Here is a 23,691-nt window from a genome sequence, read left to right on the forward strand (position 1 = left end):
CACCGGCATTATTATTCCTTTGCATAACACTATAGGCTGATGAAACAGGAAGTTTCAAGGCTGCAATGCCCACACAAGCCCCATCCCACAAGTCCTTAAACTTGGACCAATTCCATTCCCAATCATCATTTACCATTTCCCGAGTCGCAAGGCCGAAAGGTCATTCTAAATCTCCTCCCGAAACACACCAAGCCCTTGCCAAAGACGAGACAGTATCTACAATCTATGAGAATACAACCATACCATCTACAGATCAAAAGTAAATCGACCACTTACATTTTAATTTTATTCCGAGTTGGAAGAGCGAATTAAGAACATGAGAAACGGAAAGAGATTGTAATTATATTACAATATCCTGTGGCTGTGGGTGTGGGTAAATTACAACAAAGTTACATTACATGAGACTCAACCTCAACTCGAGCATTATGGCGTCACAAAATTGGGGCTCCTGTCACAAATTAAGAACATGAGAAACGGAAAGAGATTGTAATTATATTACAATATCCTGTGGCTGTGGGTGTGGGTAAATTACAACAAAGTTACATTACATGAGACTCAACCTCAACTCGAGCATTATGGCGTCACAAAATTGGGGCGTCCTGTCACAGGGCTTTTTAACACACGGCCATTTATTTATGCTACATAATATATGATAGTAAAGGTATATTATAATATATGGTACACTCGAAAATAATACAATAATAAAAGGCACTCTTAGTCGTATACCTCATCTCAAACAACTTTTAGGAACCTTTATGAACCCTAAAGTACTGACATCGAAACATAATCAGAGGCTGTTCGATCAACATCACCACCAAGCTTTTCAATTTTTTTCTGTTTGTTTCAAACCCTTCACTTTGTTGGCCAATGCTTTATTTAACTGTTTCTCTAACTACAACACGAGAAAATCAACTCAATCTCCACTCACTGATATATATATATATATATATTGCAATCAATATGTGAACCAAACACTTGTATCCGGAACATATTAGGAAATAACTAGGAGAATACGAAGGTATGATAAGCTAGAAAACATTGAGCATACCGGGGTTTGACACATACATGCATTAAATAGACTGAAACAACAGAAGTGATTGGGTATACATGTAAAATCCTTCGAGTTCATTAATTTTCTATTCCTCAGTTTGGTCTACTAAAGGTAGATTGATGCTGGAAAGTGACTGCAAAACAGCTGTGGAATGGATCCAGAAGCCTTGTCTTGCCCCTGTGTACTTTAGTAATTTAATTAAGGAGATTGAGTTTTATGTACCGTCTAGGGCGTTGTTAGTGAAGTTAATTCCTAGGGGTTGTAATTGGGAGGCTGATAAGTTAGCTAAAGAAGGGATTGGGTGATTGTTTGCTGTTTTATAGGATGTTCTTGCATCTTTTGAGGACAGCCTTTTCTGATGTTATGTAAAGGTTTACTGCTGTATTTATGAAATATCAATAAAATGAGGTACACTCTTTTCCTCCTTCCGCTAGTTGCCTCTTTCCTTTTGGAAAGGGTCAATTATGAAGGGGTTTTTTTTAATGAGACATCCTACTTCTATAAAAAAAAGTTCATTAATTTCAGAACATGAAACCTATGTAACCCAACTTAAGGGTGGATGCCGGATACAACTATGCGTTAGAAACATGTATGCTCAAAATTTTCCCATTTGGGAGATCATACTATCATAGTCTCATAACAATATCTTATGTGCAATACACATATCAGAAACAGACACTTTCAAGGAAAAAGCACAAACCTGCATGTTCTTCATTTTCTGTCTCTGCAATTCCTCAACCAGATTCCCAATACTGAAAAAAGAAATTAAGTTTTAAGTAAAATGTGAAGAAAGAAAATCCATACTGTGTGCTTCATTTCATACCTCTGTTGCAGATGAAGCACCTGAGATTGCAGCTCTCTTTCCCTTGCAGAAGAAGGCGGTATCTAGAAATACAATTAGATAACTTGATCAGTACTTAAGAAAAATAAAATCTTTAACAAATACATGCCTATACAAGAACCCGAGCAAAGCTCAGTCGGTTCATTCTATAACACTTAAGTGGTGGTATTTAGCAGCACTCAAATTAAAATCCCAGAATCCGCAATCTCCTCCCTATCCCTAGGTCGATCTTTTATATTAAAAAAAGGATGCCTGTATGAGAGAATAAATCTCTGCATGAGCAAAACCTTGCATTGGCATAACCCGGAACCCATTTCATATGAAAGGTCATATGGTTACTGAGAAGTTAGGGTTAATTAATTACCTGCAAAAGGTCATTGGTACCTACCTCTGACAAGTCCACAAGCTTACCTGTATAAGAGATTTAAAATTTAACATCGGAATTTCTTCCACAGTTAAGCAGCAGAAACACACACACTCCCCCCCACCCCACCACCACCACCACCAAAAAAATAAGGTGTAGAGGCACTACCAGAATTTTGCTCCAAATACTTGATCAGTCTAATGATTTCTTCCTGTCAACAATCATCGACAAAGGAACTTGTTTATAAGACAGGCACTCTATGACATGAGATGAGAGGTAAGAAAACAAACATACCCTTTGCATGGTGTTATGTTGCAAAATGCCTTGTAGAGATGGGAGAACTGCACTTGCTCTAAGGTTTGGAGATGTTGGACAGGCTGAACCTCCAGTGGCCGGGTTAAACGTGCAGCTAGTAGGTCCCTGAACGAGAGAAAATAATGGCAATGGTTACAAAGCCATTGCCTAAATGATAAATTGCTAAGTTTCATCCTTCTTGTTCAAAGGTATAAGCCGCAAAATTTTCAAAGGTACCAATCCAGATATTAACGGAGAGACTTAACCAAAAGCAATGAAGCCTTACACGAGAAACAGAGTTTAAAAAGATTACACATATCCACAAGGATAAGAACACGAAATGGATAAGCAACACAAGCCAACCATACATAAAGAAACAACAAAAGATAAGAAACTAACCTCTGCAGAGGAATCATTTAGAATAGCCATAGCCCTTTAGTGGAAGTATGATTTATTAACAGATAATGGCATTAGATGCATGTCAGTATGTTACATGATGACTAACAAATGGTGGTCAGTTATGTGGATAATTATCAAAACAGATAAATTTCACTCGGTAAATTATAAAAGGCACAGAGAGATATAGACTCTCCATATATGTGTAAACTGTCGACTGTGCCATATATTTCAAGTAGAGACCGTTATTAGTACAAAATTGCATGTTATTGGCTTATAGCATAAGATTGTAACCATCCGCAGCAAAGTTTCTTTACACAAAGGAGGTAAAAGTTTCAATACATAGCAAATGTACCTTGGTACTGAGATCAGCAGAAATCACCTTAAATCGTCCCCGCTGAACAACTGCTCCATCTGAAGCATCCTCTGATACACAAGAGGCAAAGATAACAAGCAGAGTTCATTTGCGTCAAATAAGTAGCATCACTTCTATGCAGAAATGAAAGGTAATAAAACCAGGAAATACCAGATGAAGTGTTATTTGCTTCTCTCCTCTGGTGGTACAATGGACTGTAGTTGCATTCAAATGGAAATTTAGGCTGCGGGAAGTCCCTACAAAACAAAGTTGATAAAATTTAATATAAATTGGCATACAAAGCTTTGCCAGTAAAGTAAATGGTAATGATGACAGACAATTGTTCCTTTTAACTACATAATATAGGAACAATAACCAAGTAGAAAAGTCCCAGTGTACCACATTATACATCTAGGATTCCTCTAGACTTGCAATCCACAAAATCCAGAAATTCATCACATATAGAGTATGATAATGGGGAAAGATCATCCTATATTTCACGAAAAGTCATTTAAAGCAATGTTTGCTTGGTGATAACAGTTTAGGGTTCAGGGTAACTTCACTTAGAAGAAAGCTTACCTGTCCCCATCTCCAGTAACCTTGTTAGGAGAAAAGGCACTATCAGGTATTAGTGAACCGCTCAAGTACTTTTTAAGCTCTGGAATAACCTGACGTGTGAAAGAGCCACTTTGCCCAGAATTCTCACCCTCATGTCTTCCAGCATCTTGGTCCATGGGTCTTGATGACTTTGTATCACTTTCCAATGGCGTTACACCTTTCCAATTTGGACCATTTGCACCCTCACCTTCACCAATGTCAAAACAGCCTCTGCACCAATTAAAAAGTAGCCAAAAAAGAAACTAATTACCCAAAAACAATTACACTGGCAACCTTTCTTTTTTCAGACAAAAAATAGTTTAGTCTAATAGATAACATACATGTTCTTAAAATATATGAGAAGGATATGACAAAAAGCAGATAATTTTAAAATTAAATGACACTTGTGACAAGAGCTTCTTTCTATTTGAGACAATTACGACTCACAGGTCTTTTAAGTGTGACAAATGTGAATAAAAATGTCCTCTTAATCATGTTATAATAATGAATTGTTTCCATTAGTAAGGACATGCAAGCATAAAAATGCCATACTTGAGTGCCTGAAGTGGCTTAATAGGAAATGAAGCAAGTGAACTCTCCAAATCATGAAGATCATTAAGCCCATCCTGAAACAAGTAAAAGAGGATGTAAATCTGAAGTACAAGCTTAACCAAAGCATCAATTAACAACGAAAGGCCAACAACTTAATTGTATAGAAAGCATTTTAGGGTTATAACTGGTACCTCCTGGCTGCTTGCAGCAATGGAATTAGTAGTTTCAGAAGACGTCTTCTCAACTGATAATCCAATGACATCATTATGTTCCCTTTGTTTTCTGCTCCCATCTTGAGCTTCTGCATTTGGTGCATCATCATAATCTTGAATCTGCAGGTAAAACAGTCAGAAATTACAATGAAATTAAGATTATACAGCAGTTCTAGGACTACATTCAGATAAATAATAACAAAAACTTGCATGGGGAACTGAAACTACTTACAAGTGCAGCCTGACTTTTTAAGTCCTCTAGGTTGAAATTCCAAGCACTGATCCCTTTTATATACTCTTGCTGCAAGGTGAAAGGAATTCATATTCAATATGGTACCATGTAACCATGTAGTTTTTAATATACCATGGGCATTCATTAGTCAAAGTAAAGCTAGCTACAATAATTTCTTTTAACCTTTAAGACCTGAGATGGATGTGGAATGACAGCAAAAGACCAGTAGACCACTCAGAATATAAAACAAAAATACTAGTAAGACATGAAGGAAAGAAGCTAGCACTATCAGCTTTTGTTGAGAAATGTGAAAAGTTCCATTATTCACCTGTGATAATTGCTCCTTGTCCTCATAGAGAGCTTTATTCTGTACAAGAAGATCAGCTTCTTTTGTCTGAAACATAGAGTACCAGATCAGGGTTCCAAATTAATTCCTCATCTTAACAGATGTCATAACTCATAAGTTAAACAAAATGGGCATGTAAGAGACCTTTAGCACCCTAAAACGTTCACCTAATGGAGGAAGGCCATCAAGAATGGTACGAGGTAGATAATCATATGAGCGTGCATGCTTAAAGAAATGGTGCTTCAGAAGCTTCTCTGAAGTTGGACGTTTCTTTGGGTCCTTCACCAAGCAAGCAGCTACCAACTCCTTGAAAGACTAGAGAAATATAAATCTCTCACAATGTTACTATCAGATACTACAAGTAATACCATTCAGTAAGAAACAATCGAAGAGCACAAACCTTTGAGAACCTCTTGTCCCTTTCATAGTCTAGACCTGGAGGAGCATTTTGCAAGGTCATCAACAAAACCTGCACAAGAAATGGGATTAAACAACCATACTAAGAACTAAAAAAGGGTAACATAATACGTACAATAATCAACAGATATAACTATCAATCAACTATGATATTTACTTTCATCGGTGGATACTTGGAAAATGGGGCATGGCCATGAGCCAGTTCAAGAGCTGTTATTCCAAAAGACCAGATGTCTGCTCTGTAAACAAGAAGAAGAGGAAACAGAGTGAAAGGGTATAACAAAGAAAAAGAATTAAAAGAAATGAAAGGTACAATCAGAGAGGTCAACTCACTTGAAGTCATAACCATGCAATTGCTGCATAACTTCTGGAGCCATCCTGACATAGAAACAAGGAGACACATTGTGGTCATCATTAACTCTTGAAAATTGAAGTTCAACAATAAAAATACATATACAAGCAAAACCTCAGACAATTGCAGGGCCAAGGGAAAACAAATACCAGCAAGGAGTTCCAACAAAAGTATTTCTGGAACGCTGTCTGTCTCCAGTATCAAACATGCATGCTGATACTCCAAAGTCTGCCAACTTGACAGTACCATTAGAATCAATTAGGATATTCCCAGCCTGCGAATAAATGAGAAAAAATTCTGAACCTGAGTAGGAAGAAAACGAACAAGAACAAAATAACAGGCACTAAGCTATTGATACATGTAGCATAATTGGCATCCTACCTGACAACGAAACAAAAAGAAGTAATATTGAACTAATAGACTACCATTGATTTTAACCTCAATGCTACATGATACAATCTAATTGGAGTGGAGCTAGCCTCACCACCCATCTAAAAGGGCCTAAGGGATTCAATAGTATGTAACAGTAGCATAAGGTTTCACTACAGAATGAAGATGCAAGTTTTCCTGCAGTTCTCATACATTCTCAATTACATTATAAGAACCACAAGTTATTCATATCGATAGTTAAAAAATATAGCTTAAGCCGTGTCTTTACAGAAGACAGTCCAAACCTAAAAGGCTTGGTGTCAAAAAACAAAATATTTGCAGAAATAAACAAGAAAAAACACAACATAAAAATAAAAAGGGGCAATTAGAAACCTTAACATCTCTGTGAATGTGCCCATGAGCGTGAAGATAAACAAGAGCTTTAAGAACTTCACGCAACAAAGTAGCAATGACAGGCTCTTCAAAACCTTCGGGATAAGAAGATTTTATTATATGCAGGCAGGAACCCCCAGCCATGTATGGCATCACAACCCAAAGGTTGTGACCGCTAGCAAATGAACAATGTGCACGTAGTAAATTTGGGTGATCAATCAAACTCATGGTCTGGACCTCTCTTCGAATGCCATCCTGCATAATTCAAGAGCAGAACTCTTATGTTGATGTTAACTCTCTATGCCATAGAGTTGCAGGGACTTGCAAGAGAAATGCATAAGTAAATAAAATCCCCAAGCAATAGATTATGAAATACCATACTTACCAGGTCATTATTGCACCTTTCCAAATCAAGAACCTTGATTGCAACAATTTCATTAAGTGGAACGCATAAAGCTCTGTGCACAGTGGCGCTGACACCTTCTCCAACTTCTTCATATAACTTATAATCATTCGCATTGACTGGAAATCGTTTCTCCAAAGGATGCTCCATGACTTCTTTTCAGAGCATACCATTAACAACCTCCCTCTTTACTCCTATATGTTCCGATTAACAAAAGCACACATTCAACTGAAGATTTGACTGTCAATCCATTGCGGAGCTTCTTCCAATCAGGTAGCATTTTTTTTCTTTAACACGCAGCAGTAGACAAGTTCACTGACTTCATCAAGGTAACAGGCTTACCAAGTCCGTTTCCATGAATGCAGAAACAATATAAACCCAATTCCCAGTTAATAGCAGAAAAGACCTTGCATATCACTCCAGGTACTCTGCCAGTGAACTATGAATGAGCAGAGGCTAGTTAGCAAAGCCTATGAGAAAAGTGACTTTCCCCAGATGGCAAATTGAAACCTAAATACTAGCAATATTTGTATGGCACGAAGCCAGTAGATGCAGTCGAAATCTAACCAAGAATCAAAATGCACGGAAGGTAGTTGGTAGAAGGGTAGTTTTAACCTGTACAAACCCCAATAAAGAATTGAATTAGTTCTTCTTTATAGGTAGACCCCCTTTTGCCCTCAAAGAATTAAAACAAATAAGCAAAAAATACCTTTCTACAGAAATCAAAACTATTAGATGCTATAGAAGAAAAAATTCCAATAAAAAACATGGAAATTTAACACCCTTCTTTACAACAATTAATTTTATGAATAAGTAAAAACAACTAGTTCCTTTTTTCAGATTTTAAACAACAATTCAAAAATAGCCTAAATTGTAACTATAACAGCAAATTCTAACTGATTAACTATAAAATAACATCGCATTAAAAAAATAAGTCTACAAAGCTTCCACATTTTCACTACAGAACAACTAATCTAATACTAAAAGCACAATCAAAGTTCATCGATTCAAAACAACTAACTAAAAGTTCATAAATATATATACATATATAAGTAAGATAAACTTATTCACAGATTTAATACAAACCTAGGGTTTCAGCATTTTCAAATCCGAGTTGAATCGGAAAACACGAATACAAAATTTGCATTAAACAAATCGAAACCCAATCCCCACCACCTCAAGTCGATTTAAGATTCCCTTCAATTCTCTTCTTCTTCTCTTTCTCCTTCTCCACTTCTTCTTCAAAGACGACTCTAACAATGACGATTTGGCAATGATAATTATTGGTCGACAAATATTATAAACTTTAATAAATAATTATATTAGTTTTTATATTTAAAAATCGGAGTAAAATAAGAGAAACTGGTTAAATGAGAGGGATATATATATATATATATTAGTAAGACCGAAGAAGGTCAAGTTCGATGCAAACTGAAGTGGAACCCGACCCGAATGAATTGAGATTTTTGTTTCAGTAGGTCAAAAAATCTCTGTTGGGCGGGTCGTGATTTTATCGGGCTTAGGGATAGCAAAAAAATTCGAATCAGATAGGGAAAATCGAAAATCGAATTTAACGGGTCGGATTCGGGATGATAAACGGGGATGGGGACGGAGACGGGGAAAATCCGTTTATGTTAAACGGGGACGGGTTTGGTAATTCCCGCCCCGATTACCCGGCCCGATACCCGACCCGATAAATATTAAAAATAATTATTTTTTATATATAATATTAATAACATATTTTAAATTAACCCTTAAATATTTTTTATTATTTTTTTCACCCCATACTGCCCCACTTTAAAACATCGTTCCCGCTTCAATTTCTAGAATTTACCTCAATTTTCGTTGTCTCATAATATTCTTTTTTTCTTTTAATAGTGAAAATAGTGTTTACACTTATTGTTTGCAATCATGTGTGAACCTTTAATATCTTTTAATAGACAAACATTGTCTAATTAAATGGGAAAAGTATGGTTGGTTGCTGGTATTGTGCCACTTCCAACGAATGTGTACTTGTTGCACGGTCCTCGTCCAGTACACCATTACACACCTGAAGCCCACCACTAGCATTGGCAAGCTGGAAATTATGTCCAGCAAAATTTAAAATCAATGCAACTTGCATATTGTCTTCGTCTCTTCGACAACAACCCTCATTTTCACCTCGCATTCAAATAACCTCATACAAGCTGTCTCTATTACTCAAGCTTTAACGTTCCTCTGACAAAGCGAAACATGTGAATTAGCCATATTAAAATCAGCCTTGGGACCTATACCAACATCACGTTCTTCCCTAGCAAATGGAACAGCAGCTGCTCTCTAGTATTAAATTCGAAAATTCTAAAAAATTTCGGTTAATTCAAAAATTAACCGAAATTTATTCGGTTCGGTTAATATTTTCGAAAAAAAAATTTGGTTCGATTAACGGTTAAAGAAAAAAAATTCGGTTAATTCGGTTAATGGTAGTTCGGTCGGTTCGGCCACCGAATTAACCGAATGAACAACCCTACCGATACTCATTTAAATAAACGTTTATGCTAAACGGGGATACCCGTTTCCCTGCGGTTTTTCCCGATTACCCGATGGGATCCCCGTTTAAATCTCCGCAGTTTTTTAAACGGGAACGGGTACCGATTTTTTAAACGGAGACGGGAGACCAATACCCGACCCGAACCCGACCCGTTACCATCCCTAATCAGGCCAATTTATCGGAGGAGACAAAAGAGGGGGAATGATTTGCCATCAACCTTCTCTTACCTCAAGAATGGCTTCAATAATTCTCTTTAAGAATGGTCAGTGATAAATTAAGAAATTTTTTTAAGAATAGAAATACATAAATTAATAATAATTTTTTTTATATAGGATGAATATAAATAAAATTTCAGAATAGATATCATTAGTAAAATGAATAATTAACAAAAAAATTTAGATTTCAAAATAAACACATATCTATCTCGAATAATCTTTACATCTACCATTGTACCTAATTGCTTAGGTTAATATTTATAACATTGAATCAAACCAAATCGGGTGAATTTAATTTAAATGAAAATTGTTAATAAAATCCTAGATTGAAAAGTAAACGCATTAAGATTTTGGTTTCATGCAAAAATAAGTGTTGAAATTAACGTTTTCGAAGTTACACTTTTAGGTGTCTGGGCTGTTATCATCATTAAATTTGACAATTAAGTGACACGTGTTAGACTTATAAAAATTTAAAAAAATATTTTAAAAAATTCAAATTTTATATGTCTGACACGTGTCACTTAACAACTGAATTTAACAATATTAATGATCTAAACATCTAAAAGTGTAACATTGAAAACGTTAGCCACCTATTTTTAACGAAAATTTTTTTAAACACCTAAAATTAACTTTAAGTATAGTTTGATCACTTATTTTTACATTAAGTCTAAGATTTTTGATGTCTCAAATTCGAGTTTTAACATTTTAAATTTATATTTCTTGTACTATAATATTAAATTATACGAATATAATTTAAATTATCATTAGAATTATAAGAATTCTAAACTGAGCCTATATTTATATGAATCAATATTATTACATTCCACTCCTGCTTTTGCTACAATATTATTGCATTCGAACCCTAAACATTGGAGGGACCAATCACGATGCATCGGTTGATTTCCGGGACTTCAGCACATCGGTCGACGACCGTACGAGAATCTTGATTATCATGGTCTAACATAACAGGAAAGAATCTTGATTTTAATAGGGGGGGGGAACATAATTATAGATGTTTCTCTTGTTTTCACAAGTTAATTGTTGATCGGATCTCTATCGTACACACCGAAACCACAAATCCCTGAAGTCAGAAGGTGTGCTTAGGATCCCGTAAAGAACTTGCGTGCTTCCCGGTAGCGATCTAATACAACATTATAGAGGGGGTGGATGGGTTCCAGAAGATTCGAATACGTACCCAACACGGCACGAGGCAAGGGCGGAGAATCCTCGCTTTCCGACCAGCTACGTTGACACACTGAAAGGCCACTTAAACAGTAACATGTGTGATAATGGTCTCTCGACTTACCGGGTTTGTCTCTCAGTCCACCATTCAGATCCTGATATCATTACAGCAGGTATATGAGGCTTAAGTTGATTCCATGTTCAAGGACTTAAGTTTTGACAAATTACTGAATTAGAAAGGAAAAGATATGGCTGAGAGTCCCTATACTACAATGAAGTTTGGAATTTAGTCCCTGCACTTAAAAAATTCCTTTGCTTTTTCAATTAGAAAAACAGAGTCCAATCACAGACAATATTAGCTTTTTTCGTAGAAAGTTGCCATCACGGATGTGTAATCATACCAGTTTCAGAAGCAAAATCATTACAAACTCAGCAAGCATATCTTAAAGCAAACAAATTTTGACAAAAAATATAATAACAGTGTCAATGGTTGGACTAGAATTTTTAAATCGAAAAAATAAACGGAGTTTAATCCTCAACTTTTTAAGTGCAGAGACTAAATCTCAAACTTTTCCAAAGTACAGGGACCGATTATATTTTGACCAATTAGAACCCCTAACTGAATCAATTATGTTTGAATGTAAAACCTGTGAGCATAAAAGAATGTACTGCTGCAAGGCCAAGCTGTTAAAAAGAGGCTCCACTTTTGCATGCCCCTTACTAGAATAGGGATGGACATTGTCAACATTTACTCGAGACGAAGTATCATGTTGATCTGCCAAAAACGAAAGAAGCTACATTAAAATACAGTTCTCATGAATTGCAAGGAAACCAAGAAAAAGAGTCGCGTAGCTCCTTTCATGGTATGGCTGCCACCTTGAGATAAATCCTCATTCAAACCTTCTTCTCTTGTAGCATCTGTTGATGCTGTAATTTGCGGGCTTTCTGGACCACTATCTTCTCCATCTCCCAATGGTATTGATTTTTCTCCTCTAGTAGAATTTAATCTTTTTAACAATGCAAATATTCCTCCCTGATCAATTCCCTCAGTTATTTTTATTTCAACTCGTTCGAAACCTGATTACCTGAATTAGATAAAAGAGAAATAGAATATCACCTGCCAGAATGAGTAACAACCATCAACCAGTTAATTAGTTCTGCCCTGAAATCCACCCTCTACTCCTTGCCGGAAAGCCACCCAATCCAATAGAAGAACTCGGATTAGAGAATGCTATCAAAGTTTGTATGAAGGTAATAAACATGAATTGATCTTACAATTAAGCTAGACAAATCCAGACGATCAACCTCGTTGATTAGAATCATCGTAGCCAACCCACAAAAGGTGTACCTGACAAAAAAATTAACAGAACTTCAGGAAGCTTTCTCATACCGGATATCGACAATTCCAAAGCAACATATTAGTATATAGTATACATGGAGAAGTAAACAATGAATCAAATTTCAAGGGATGGTATTTAATTTATAATTTGAGAGAAATAGTGAGAATAGAGCAGAACATACCCCCCATGAGCTTCAGAACCAGGTTCCCCAGAAATGCCACCTTCATAAGTCTGTCAACTTCAAAAAGATGAAAAAACAATTTCAGTCACATGGATGACACAACAGGAATCAAGACACAGCTCGGCTATACATTAAGAATATGCATTCAGACCAAGGCCGATGCATTCCATGATATTATTTTAACATATATACCGAAGACCAAGTCCAGTGATGCCATTGAAGCAGAGAGAAAATGGCGTACTAATAGCGAGTAGGGACACTAAGAGCTTTCTTTTTTCATTTTGGTATTTAATGTTGCGAGGGATGGACCCTGGTCACTGAAACAAAGTGGCTAGCACTCTATGAACAGACAACACAGCTATTGGCAACACTAAGAGAGTATGAATTTTCCTTGGATATAACAGTATATTCATCCTAAACGAAGCACATCACTCAGTCCCGATAAGCATCCAGGTTTACCACAACTTCAGAAGAATAGAAAGTGAAGAACACAATAAAAACACATTGAGGTTCTGGTCTCTCTTTGCACTATTAAAGATTATGAGACCCCAACTGATTGATTCTTTCCTGAGATGTTCAGATAAAGCAGTAGAATTGCAGAATGAGGAATATGAGTAGAGCTTCCAACCTTGAAGCACCTAAGATGACGGTTTAACAAATTTTACGAATGCCACACCCATAAATGCTCTTTCTAGAAGCAACAAAACATAGAAAATGGACATGGAAAACAATTAACCTAAAACAGATTTTAAGACGAAGAATGGGAAATAAAAATTAGCTGCCTTAAATAACTACCTCAATACAAAGTGGAAGCTAGATACTGACCTTAAGATGTAATTTCCAACATTTTGAGCAAGTTCATCATCCAAAATATTCAGAAGACTTGCAAACTGGTCAAGAAAAGATGCTGGCTTACCACAAAGAAAGATAAACGTTGAAAAAAGTGGCATATAATTTATAAACAGAAAAAGGTTATATATTGCAACCCAAAGGAAGCAAAGAGCTACAATAATTAGTGGTGTTCTCCAAAAAAACAGTGATAGTATTAACTTTTCAGCATCGATGCATACTTAATGAGATGCTGTATAACATGCTTGAACATCAGTTTCTCCACCATCATGCATTCTGCGAAAGAAATGATCAAGAATGCTTAAAATTACAATCTGAACGGTGTTTTGAGGAAAAGGATAGGAAAAAGTCGCATTTCCCTCATAGCAAGAACTTGATACCACGTACTTATAAGTAAGTAGATTCAACTATAAAGAACATTAACCTCCAAATACAAAATCATTCTTAACAAAGCAACTTCAAATACAAAAGCAAATTACAAGAAATCTGTTAGGTGGTGGTTTCAAACTTGAAAAAAGATTAAATGTGTCAAACCTAAAACCACCACTAGCATCTTTCATTTGCCGCATAAATGTGTAGAGCTTTTCTCTGAAGGACATTATAAATTTCTGTTAAATAACTTTCAATAAAAACTTCAAAATACACTTGTTGCATAAACCACCTATTAATTGATGACAACGTTTTGTCACCGCCCAAAGTAACAAGTGAATTGACTGCAGCATATGTTGTTGCAAGATGAGGCATCTGGAAAAATAAATTATAAAGTAGATTAGTTTTGTCGTATACGATTAAAATTGGCACAGCTTCAAAGGCAGTAAAAGGAAATCCAAACAAAATAAAACAGAAAGAATGTTTCATATAAATAAGAATCAGTCAAAAGTTGGACACCACCACTTATTACTGTTAACATAAAGGAAGATGGTAGGTTAGAGTTTTACAATGATAATATCCAAAATTTACTTGCCTGTCCAGGTCCACCACCATAACCACCATTAGGATCCTGTCAGAAATAAGAACAAATATGCAAAGCGTAGAAAACAAACTGTAGAAAGAAAATAGATTGTATTGTAGAAAATAAACTGTAGGAAACAGACAGTCTGTTGTTTTATTCTTGCATACTTTCAGTAGAAACATATTACATATTGATATACAAATTATGCCTCTAAACTAGGAAACTCTAAGTTAGGAAATATACTAATCCTAGGAGATGTAATCCCTTGAAATAAGGGATTGAAAACATAAAATAATTACAGAATCTCTTGACAGCTCATTTCTATAATTCCTACACCCCCCTCAAACTAGTGTATATATGTTGTATATACCCAGTTTGAATGACAGCTCATCAAAAGTCACTCGTGGAAGGGCTTTGGTGAAGATATCTGCAAGCTGTTTCTTCGTCGGAATGTACTGCAGTTGTGCAACTCCATTGTTGACCTTCTCGTAAATAAAATGTCTGTCTATCTCAATGTGTTTCGTTCTATCATGTTGTATTGGGTTTTTTGCTATACTCATAGTTGATTAATTGTCACTAAAAATCTCAAAATTCTTCTTGTCATCTAAGTCCAGTTCTGTGAGCAGTCTTTTAATCCACATTCATTCACATATTCCGAGAGCCATTGCTCTAAACTCTGACTCAGCACTACTTCGAGAGACAACGACTTGTTTCTTACTTCTCCAAGTCACTAAATTACCCCAAACGTAGGCACAATAGCCACTAACTGACCTTCTATCAGTTAATTCACCTCCCCAGCTTGCATCCGTATAAACCTTCACTGTTTTGTCTTGATTTTTTCTAAATATAAGTCCAGCTTCTGAGGTAAACTTCAAGAACCTTAGAATTCTATTAACAGCTTCCAAATGTTCTTCTCGAGGATCACTCATATGTTGGTTGATAATGCTCACTGAGTATGAAATATCAGGCCTGGTCAGTGAAAGGTAGATCAACTTCCCAACTAACCTTTGGTAGGTTTCCTTGTTTATTGGATTTCCAGTCCGGTCCTTGCAAAATTTCAAGCCTGGCTCCATTAGAGTTTTAACTGGTTTGCAGTCGAGCATCCCTATTTCTGCAAGAAGATCCAAAACATACTTACGCTGGTTTATGACCAGCCCTTCTTCGGACCTTGTAACTTCCATACCCAGGAAATACCTCATACTCCCTAAATCCTTGATTTCAAACTCCTTTGCAAGATTCATCTTTAGCTTTTCTATTTCTTCTATATCACTGCCGTTATAATCATATCATCTACATAGACAATTAGGAGGGTTATCTTACCACTCGGTGTAATTTTTCTGAATAATATGTGATCCGATTGGCTTTGTTTGAAACCATTCTGTGTCATAGCCTTAGCAAATCGATCAAATTAAGCCCTAGGAGACTGTTTTAAGCCATATAAGGATTTATTGAGCTTGCACACAGTTTTCTTAGTGACATTTCCTTCTAATCCGGGGGGACCTCTATGTATACCTCTTCTTTAAGGTTCCCATTCAGAAAAGCATTCTTTATGTCCAGCTGATGCAATTTTTAGTCCATGTTAACAGCTACTGATAACAATATTCTGATGGTATTCAATTTTACAACCGGTGCAAAAGTTTCCTGGTAGTCGATGCCATAGGACTGAGAAAAACCTTTAGCAACTAGCCTTGCCTTATATCTTTCAACACTCCCATCCGAATGATATTTGACTGTGAATATCCACCTACATCCAAAGCTCTCTTCCCTTCTGGCAAATCTGTCAAACTTCATGTCTTATACTTTTACAACGCTTTTATCTCCTCTTCCATAGCCTTTTTCCACTCAGGAGATTGAAATGCTTCTATCACATTTCTTGGGATTTTCACACTGTTAATGCTGGCATTGAAGGCCCTGAAATTAGACTGTAATTTCCCATATGCAACATACTTATTTATGGGGTGAGCATACATTTTCTTACCCCCTTCCTAATAGCAATAGGAAAGTCATCAAGATAAACAGTAGTAGCCTCTTGGTAACCATCATTACCTTCTGTTTCAGATGCAATAGGATCTGAATCTGGTTCTTGGCTTTCAGAGGCAATAGATCCGAAACTGGTTCTTGGCGAATGCTAGGCTGACTGATTTCTTCAGCAACATATTTCCTTCTTCTTGAGTAAACACTGAGTTGTTTCAGATGGGGAGTTATGGTTTCAAGGTCATTGTTAGGTGCATTTTTGTAGTGGTGGAAGGTATTTTGCACGGACTAGAGTTCTGAGATAAAGAGAAAGGTAATTCATCAGAGTTATTTAGGTTATTCTCATCACCCTCACTAGGAACTAAGACAGTGCTAGCCGACTTTGGAGAAACAGTAATAGGTAAAGAAAAGATAAGCTGTAAAGAAATATTGGTTTGAACAGGTTGAAATTCCTTGTAACTCTCCCCCTGAATTTCTGTTTCCGAAAAATAAGGTTGGTTTTCAAAAAAATGTAACATCAAAGGAGACATATGTCTTTTTTGTGGAAGGTGAGTAACAGTTGTAACCCTTCTGACTCGAAGAATAGCCCAAGAACACACACTTTATGGACCTAGGATCTAATTTCCCTCTGTTGTGGATATGAACAAAGGATGTACACCCAAACACCCGAGGAGAAAGACTTGAGTTTAAATGTTTAAAATGGGGAAAAAGTTGAAACAAAACCTTAGTAGGAATTTTGAAATCTAAAGTCTTACTTGGCATTCTATTGATGAGGTACGTGGCTGTAAGAAGAGCTTCCCCCCCAAAGATACTTAGGAGCATTAGCAGAAAATAGAAGAGACCCAGTAACCTCTAGAAGATGTCTATTTTTCCTTTCTGCTACCCTGTTTTGTTGAGGTGTGTTGACACAAGGCGTAAGGTGAACAATGTATTTTTCCTTAAAGAAATACCCAAGAGTTTTATTCAAATACTCACTCCCATTGTCACTCCTCAGAATTTTTATTTTTGTGTCAAATTGGGCTTCTACTTTTTGCAACTTTCTGATTGCCTTTATTCATTTATAGATTATTACTCAACATGGGCGAGGGCGGCGGAGTTGCTGGTAGCTGTGGGAACAACTTTTCCGAGGACATGGCGATGGAGCTTGGAGATGAACCCCATGTTTTAGCTATGGATGATAACCTTATTGACAGAAAGCTGGTGGAGAAATTGCTCAAGAACTCCTCCTGTAAAGTAACTACAACAGAAAATGCTTCGAGGGCTTTGGATTATCTGGGACTGGGAAATGAGACACTGAAAGGCACTGTTTCCAAGGTGAACCTAATCATAACAGATTACTGCATGCCAGGAATTACAGGGTATGAATTGCTCAAGAAAATTAAAGAATCATCTCTTCTCAAGGAAGTTCCTGTTGTGATCATATCGTCCGAGAACATTCTGACTCGTATCATCAGTGCTTGGAGGAAGGTGCTAAGATGTTCATGCTAAAGCCATTGAAACTGTCAGATTTGATGCAGTTGAAATGGAATCTGATAAAATGCAAGGATGGATCTTTATTTATAAATAAGTTCGGTAACATTTTGGAAAGAGAGTAAAAATTAGGATGACCTAATCTAGAGTACCATACCATAATTTTATCGATATTTAGATCAGAAAATAAAATTGGTTTCCTAAGAACACTGGATAAGGCATGATTATGAGATGCTTTACCTCCAAGGGTGTACAATCCTTTGCCCAGCCTAGCACTGCTAATCACCCTCTTCGAGTCATGTGCCTGAAAAATACAACCACCGGTACCAAACACAACATTACAACCAGAATCTTTAATTAATTTGCTGACTAACAACAGATTGCATGCAAGTCTAGGAACATAGAGGACATAATGAAATATTAGATTTTTGTTTAATGTAACAGAACCACTCCCTTTGACTGTAGTGGGAGAGCCATTTGCTATTTTGATAGAAGCTGGTAAGCTGCTTTCATTATATTCCTCCAAGAGATCAATATTTCCTGTCATATGATCTGATGCACCCGAGTCTATTATCCATTCTACCGAGAAAGCATATGGATTATTTCCATCAATAGCAGTATAAGTCACATTGGTAGGCTTGGCTGTCATACTGCTCAAAATCTGCTACAGCTCCTATCTGTTTCTTGCTAAAACTGCTTGAGGAATCATCTTGAGAGGGAATATGGTCCTCCTTTTGAAACATGGACCATATGTGCTGCCAGTCGGCTGGTTTTCCGTGCAGCTTCCAACATTGATCTATCATATGGCCTGGTTTCTTACAATGTTCACACCAGAGGCGATTTTGTCTCTGCTGCACTGAAAACCTGAAATATTAAAAACAGATTGAGAGGGGCTGGTCTGGAAAGTGATTTCGGATATTGAGGGATCCCGATTAGCCATGAAAAATAGAGTTGAACAGAAATTGATTTAAAGAGAAGCAGAAATCGGATTGATCGCTCTAACCTGATACCATGTAGAAAACAGACTGTAGAAAGAAAACAGTCTGTATTGTAGAAAACAGACTGTAGGAAACAGACAAGTCTATTATTTTATTCTTGCATACTTTCAATAGAAACATATTACATATTTATATACAAATTATGCCTCTAAACTAGGAAACTCTAAGTTAGGAAAGGTACTAATCCTATGAGATGTAATCCCTTGAAATAAGGGATTGAAAACAGAAAATAATTACAAATCTCTTGACAGTTCATTTCTATAATCCTACACAAAGTATCAGATAACCATTCAAAAAAGGAAGAAAGATAGAAACTGAATGCAGATGGTGCTCAAGCACCAAAGCTAGCTGGCTACATTTTACTCAGACTCGAGTGTGAGTGACAAATAATGCCATATGGGTATTGCTGACATGGGTATAGTCGGGTTTGTTTCTTGGAGGATCCCCAGAGGTCGTATTCTCATACCAATGCGTCAGACACCAATGTTGGTTATGAATATTTCAAGAAAAATGAAAAGCTAGAGCAAGATAACTAGTTGGTGCCTGATGGGGCTTGAGCCCCATCGACACCAGCTGGTGAGTACCAAGCTCCAAGTTAGTAAAACATGGAGTAGAGCACAAGAACAAGGGCAAATCAATTAATGTACATAAACACCAAACTTCCCTTAAATAATGCATTTCTCCCCATATAAGGAAACCATATATCCAACCAAGAGCAGTATCATGTAGTAACATATAGGAATAGAAATAAATCAACTAAACTATAAAGCAGAATAAATGCAACCATCTACACTCTTGCAATACTAGCTTTAATCTACCAACTAATAACTACAACATACTAAGCATTTCCTGATTCATTGAGCTCAGTCATGTGAATCATAGTGAATATATGTGACGTTTAAGACTATATCCTACTAACTCAGTAACATCAATCATTCTTCCCAACAAAAAAAGATCGCTAAAGTGATTATTTCACATAAAATGAAGTTTTATTCAAATTGATATAATCATACATATGTATAATTCAAACTTTTATAAACTTTACTACCTGACAAATGCTAAGAAAATCTATAGTATTATCTTCCAATTCAGGATCTACAAACTCGTCCATTAAAGCAATCGAATGAAGTATCCACTAACAAATCCAAGGGCGACTGCAAATTAAACAATTAAAAGGTCAAAAGTTTCTTCTAATTTTAATTAGCTAAAGTACTGCTTTAAAAAAAGCTAAAATCTTTTTTTACTTTGCATCCAGTACGCAGAAAGAAAGACCGAGCTGTTTTAATACATTCGTTAAGTACTCCACATGATCTTCTCGTTGAAGCTCCAACCTACAAAAACAAGTTGAATTTAAATCCAAACAAGAAAAAAAGTTACTACTCTTTAGAGTTTTAGGGATTTACATGAAGGATGGGAACTGGGAAGCATGTTGTAGAACGTTTTGAATATGTTGAAGACTTGGTGCTCAACCAAAATCTGATCACGCTGAGTTACGGTTGGACTCGAGTACGATTCCATAGTTTCAAAATTGTCGCCGGTGAACGGTGGAATGAAACTCTGAGTTGGCAACTCGCTTCGGTTGCAGATAAAAATGGGGGAAAGAAAAAAAAAGTAAAAGGCTTAATACTCAAATAAGTGCCTAAACTATATCTTCTTATCCAAATAGATGTTTATAGTATTTTTTAAAATCATCAAGTGTTTAACTTACAAACGTGGTTACTTTAGGTGTCGAGTACATAACGACCATTAGTTTTCTCCATTAAGTAATCTATGTCATAATCTTGTAATTTTAATTTTTTAAAATATATATATATATTAAAGATATTATTATATTTATAAAAACAAATCATAATTTCTTTATATTTATAAAACAAATCATAATTTCTTTATATTTATAAAACAAACCATAATTTCTTTTAAATTACAAAAAAATCTCAAAAGCCCTAAAATCTTCAAATCCTAATATTAACCCACCGCCGATGTAGTCTTGTCATCATCTTAGTTATAAGTTGCGATAGTTGTCCTCGATTGGTCGTTAGAATCATATCGTATCGTGATTGTCATCCTAGGTTTTTAGGGGTATAAAACGTCGATTCGTCGTCGATCGATCACGATTTCATAGGGGTTTTGGTCGTCGGTGGGATGTGAGGTCGGGCGGAGCTTCACCGACGATAAAGGGACGAAGGTTGGTGTGGGTTTATGGGTTGAAATGAAGATTTTCAAAGTTTTGGGATTATTTCAAAATTTATGTGTTTTCTTTTTTAAAATATATAATTTTTCATTTTTTATTTTATATAAATTTTTAAAATTATTATATTGTGACATGTGTCACTTAACGGAGTAAATTAACATCGTTGACAGCCTGGACACCTAAAGTGATAACGCTTGTAAAGTTAGGCACCTAGATGGTCTAAAAATATTGTAGGCACCAATTCGAGAATAAGAGTATAGTTTGGGCACTTATTTGGATATTAAGCCAAAGTAAAAGCGAGAGAAAAATCAATTGTTTAGTAACAAAGATAATGTGGTTAAGGGTGAGAATATATTTATCCATAATAGATAGTGCATATCTTTTTAATAATTTTACGATTATACGAGTGGTACTTTTTTATGAGTTTCAATTGAATTACTCAAGAAGCATAAGATTGCTACAAAATTACAAAGTAAATGGGGTCGTTAACAAAAAGTTAGGGAATACGCCATGTTATACAAAGCCTATTATTTACAACGTCCGAGCAACTAACCAATTGTTGTTGACTTTCACTTTAGCAACCTGCTTTATAGCCTCTACAATCTCCTTTACGGCCTTACATCTACCCTTGAATAGGCAAAAATTCCTCTATTCCCAAACATAATATATATGAGCACACCAAGCAAGTTTCAAAATGAAAACCAACAAGGAATTCCCCTTTAAACAATAAATAGTCCAGGCAAGTTCCCATTCCCAATATGTAACAGCTCTTCTCAAACCACAAAGTCTTAAAACCTCCCTCCAAACACAACATAAAAATGAACAATTAAAAAATAAATGATCTTTAGTCTCTAAAGCAACACTACAAATCACACAATTATGATAAACCAAAATGTTCATTCTCAAAAGCTTATCTCTCATGCTAAGCCTATCTAGAATTGTTAACCAGACAATGATTAAATGCCTATGAACATGTAAAGGGAACCAAATTACCTTTTTTCAGGGGAAATGAGGCTCCCTTCTCCTTATCTCATCCCACAACCAAGCAATTTTAACCTGATGCATTCCTAAAGCTGAAGTAAAAATAGGAGCAACTTCCTTTCTCTTTTTGAAAATCTTCCTTAAGCTCCAACTAACATTGTTGCTACAATTTACATGTAAAAAATATACCTCCTTGAGCACATAAGAGTGCACCTAGGCCACCCAAAGAAAACTATCCTGGGCAAGCAAACTTCGCATCCAATAATGAAGGTCTTTAGGTCTAGACCACCTTCATATTTTAAAGTATCAATTTTCTGCCATCCCACCTTAGCCCCATCAGTAGTATCATCTTGGTCTTTCTAGAAGAATCTCATGCACTGTTGATTAAGTCTCTTAATCACAATCATGGGAAGTATAAGTTGATGACACCAAAAATTATCAATACTCATCAAAATAGATCTGATAAGTTGGAGTCTCCCTGCATAACTCAACAAACGCCCAGTCCACTGCCCCAACCTATCCTTGATCTTTTCTAAAAGAGGAAGGATATCCTTCTTAGTGAGCTTACGGGTCACGAGAGGAACCCAAAAGTAATGGTCATGGAAGCATCCAAGCTTGAAACCTTTAGTATTTTGGATAATCTATAAATGACTATCAAGAACCCCAAAAGAGAAAATTTCACTCTTAACAACATTTAACTTCAATCTAGACATTTTATAGAATTCAACCAAAACACATTGGACTCTCAGAACAGAATCTAAGGTGTCATTGTAAAAAATTAATAGATCATCTGCAAAGCACAAATGAGTGAGGCTTATCCTCTCACACTTAGGATGAAATAGAAACACCACCTTCACAACAGTCAATCTAAAGTCCTAGAGAGCACATTCATGACTAGGACAAATAGATACGGGAAAGGGGATCCCCTTGCCTAATGCCCCTAGCCCCCTTAAAGTACCTAACCAAACTATAATTCAAATTGATAAAAAATTAGAAAAGGTAATGCAAGAAGCAATCCAATCCCGAAAGACACTAGGAAGTCTCATAGCTTCAAGAACACTAAGGATGAAACTCCAATCCAAAGAGTCAAATACTTTCTAAAGAACCATTTTAAGAACAATCCTAAGAGACAACAATTTTCTAGCATAGTCTTTTACCACTTCCTAAGTTAAAAGGTTATTATTCATAATACACCTACCATTAAGGCTATCTGATTAAGGGAAATTATGCTAGGTGAAATACAAGTAAGCCTCTCAACCAAAATTATTATGACAATCTTATAGACAACTGGGTAACACAATATAGGCCGAAAATCCTTAACCATACTAATATTAAGAGATTATTTATATGGATAATGTATATTAATATACTTAAAACTTTATAACATAAAGAGATCAACTTCTCAAAATTTTATTATATTTTTTATTATATTTTTATACTAACCTATTAGGTTCTTCAACAATATTAATATATGTTTTATCATAAAATTTATATCATAAATCAGTTGTAAATCATACTAAGTGATCTTATGTTTCTGAATAATATACACATCAAATCTTATTTATATCATTCCCATCAAATACAAAATAATCATTTTATCTTAAGATTTTCAAGAATATCAAAAATAATAAATATTTCAATATTTTTTAATCTACCA

The 23,691-nt window shown here is 35.8% G+C and overlaps 1 protein-coding gene and 2 pseudogenes across 1 annotated transcript; 1 reads left to right on the forward strand and 2 right to left on the reverse strand.

Moving 5' to 3' along the window:
• Window positions 1-467: 467 nt before the first annotated feature.
• Window positions 468-8,416, reverse strand: LOC120177394 (serine/threonine-protein kinase BLUS1-like). The gene is made up of 22 exons (XM_039183558.1): window positions 8,261-8,416; window positions 7,517-7,580; window positions 7,157-7,368; window positions 6,772-7,026; window positions 6,159-6,283; window positions 5,991-6,035; window positions 5,815-5,896; window positions 5,641-5,709; window positions 5,385-5,555; window positions 5,223-5,288; window positions 4,895-4,963; window positions 4,642-4,782; window positions 4,451-4,524; window positions 3,881-4,129; window positions 3,473-3,558; window positions 3,302-3,372; window positions 2,551-2,676; window positions 2,425-2,467; window positions 2,257-2,303; window positions 1,875-1,936; window positions 1,752-1,803; window positions 468-892 (listed from the first exon to the last, which is right to left on the reverse strand). The coding sequence occupies exons 3-22, from the start codon at window positions 7,322-7,324 to the stop codon at window positions 824-826; spliced, it is 2,070 nt and encodes a 689-aa protein (XP_039039489.1). The 5' UTR covers window positions 7,325-7,368; window positions 7,517-7,580; window positions 8,261-8,416; the 3' UTR covers window positions 468-823.
• Window positions 8,417-10,982: 2,566 nt separating this feature from the next.
• On the reverse strand, window positions 10,983-20,462 carry LOC120177395 (annotated as a pseudogene).
• Window positions 16,314-18,732, forward strand: LOC120177393 (annotated as a pseudogene).
• Window positions 20,463-23,691: the final 3,229 nt, after the last annotated feature.

The sequence above is a fragment of the Hibiscus syriacus genome, unplaced genomic scaffold (genome assembly GCF_006381635.1).
Source record: "Hibiscus syriacus cultivar Baekdansim isolate YM2019G1 unplaced genomic scaffold, ASM638163v2 tig00112287_pilon, whole genome shotgun sequence".
Lineage (NCBI taxonomy): Eukaryota > Viridiplantae > Streptophyta > Magnoliopsida > Malvales > Malvaceae > Hibiscus > Hibiscus syriacus.

Excerpts from the sequence above, each read along its gene's own strand:
- LOC120177394 (XM_039183558.1), bottom strand. The coding sequence starts at position 7,324 with ATGGAGCATCCTTTGGAGAAACGATTTCCAGTCAATGCGAATGATTAT. Across the intron at positions 4,130-4,450 it reads AAGCCACTTCAGGCACTCAA|AGGCTGTTTTGACATTGGTG; the intron begins GTATGGCATTTT and ends TAATTGGTGCAG. Across the intron at positions 3,559-3,880 it reads GTTACTGGAGATGGGGACAG|GGACTTCCCGCAGCCTAAAT; the intron begins GTAAGCTTTCTT and ends TTTGTTTTGTAG.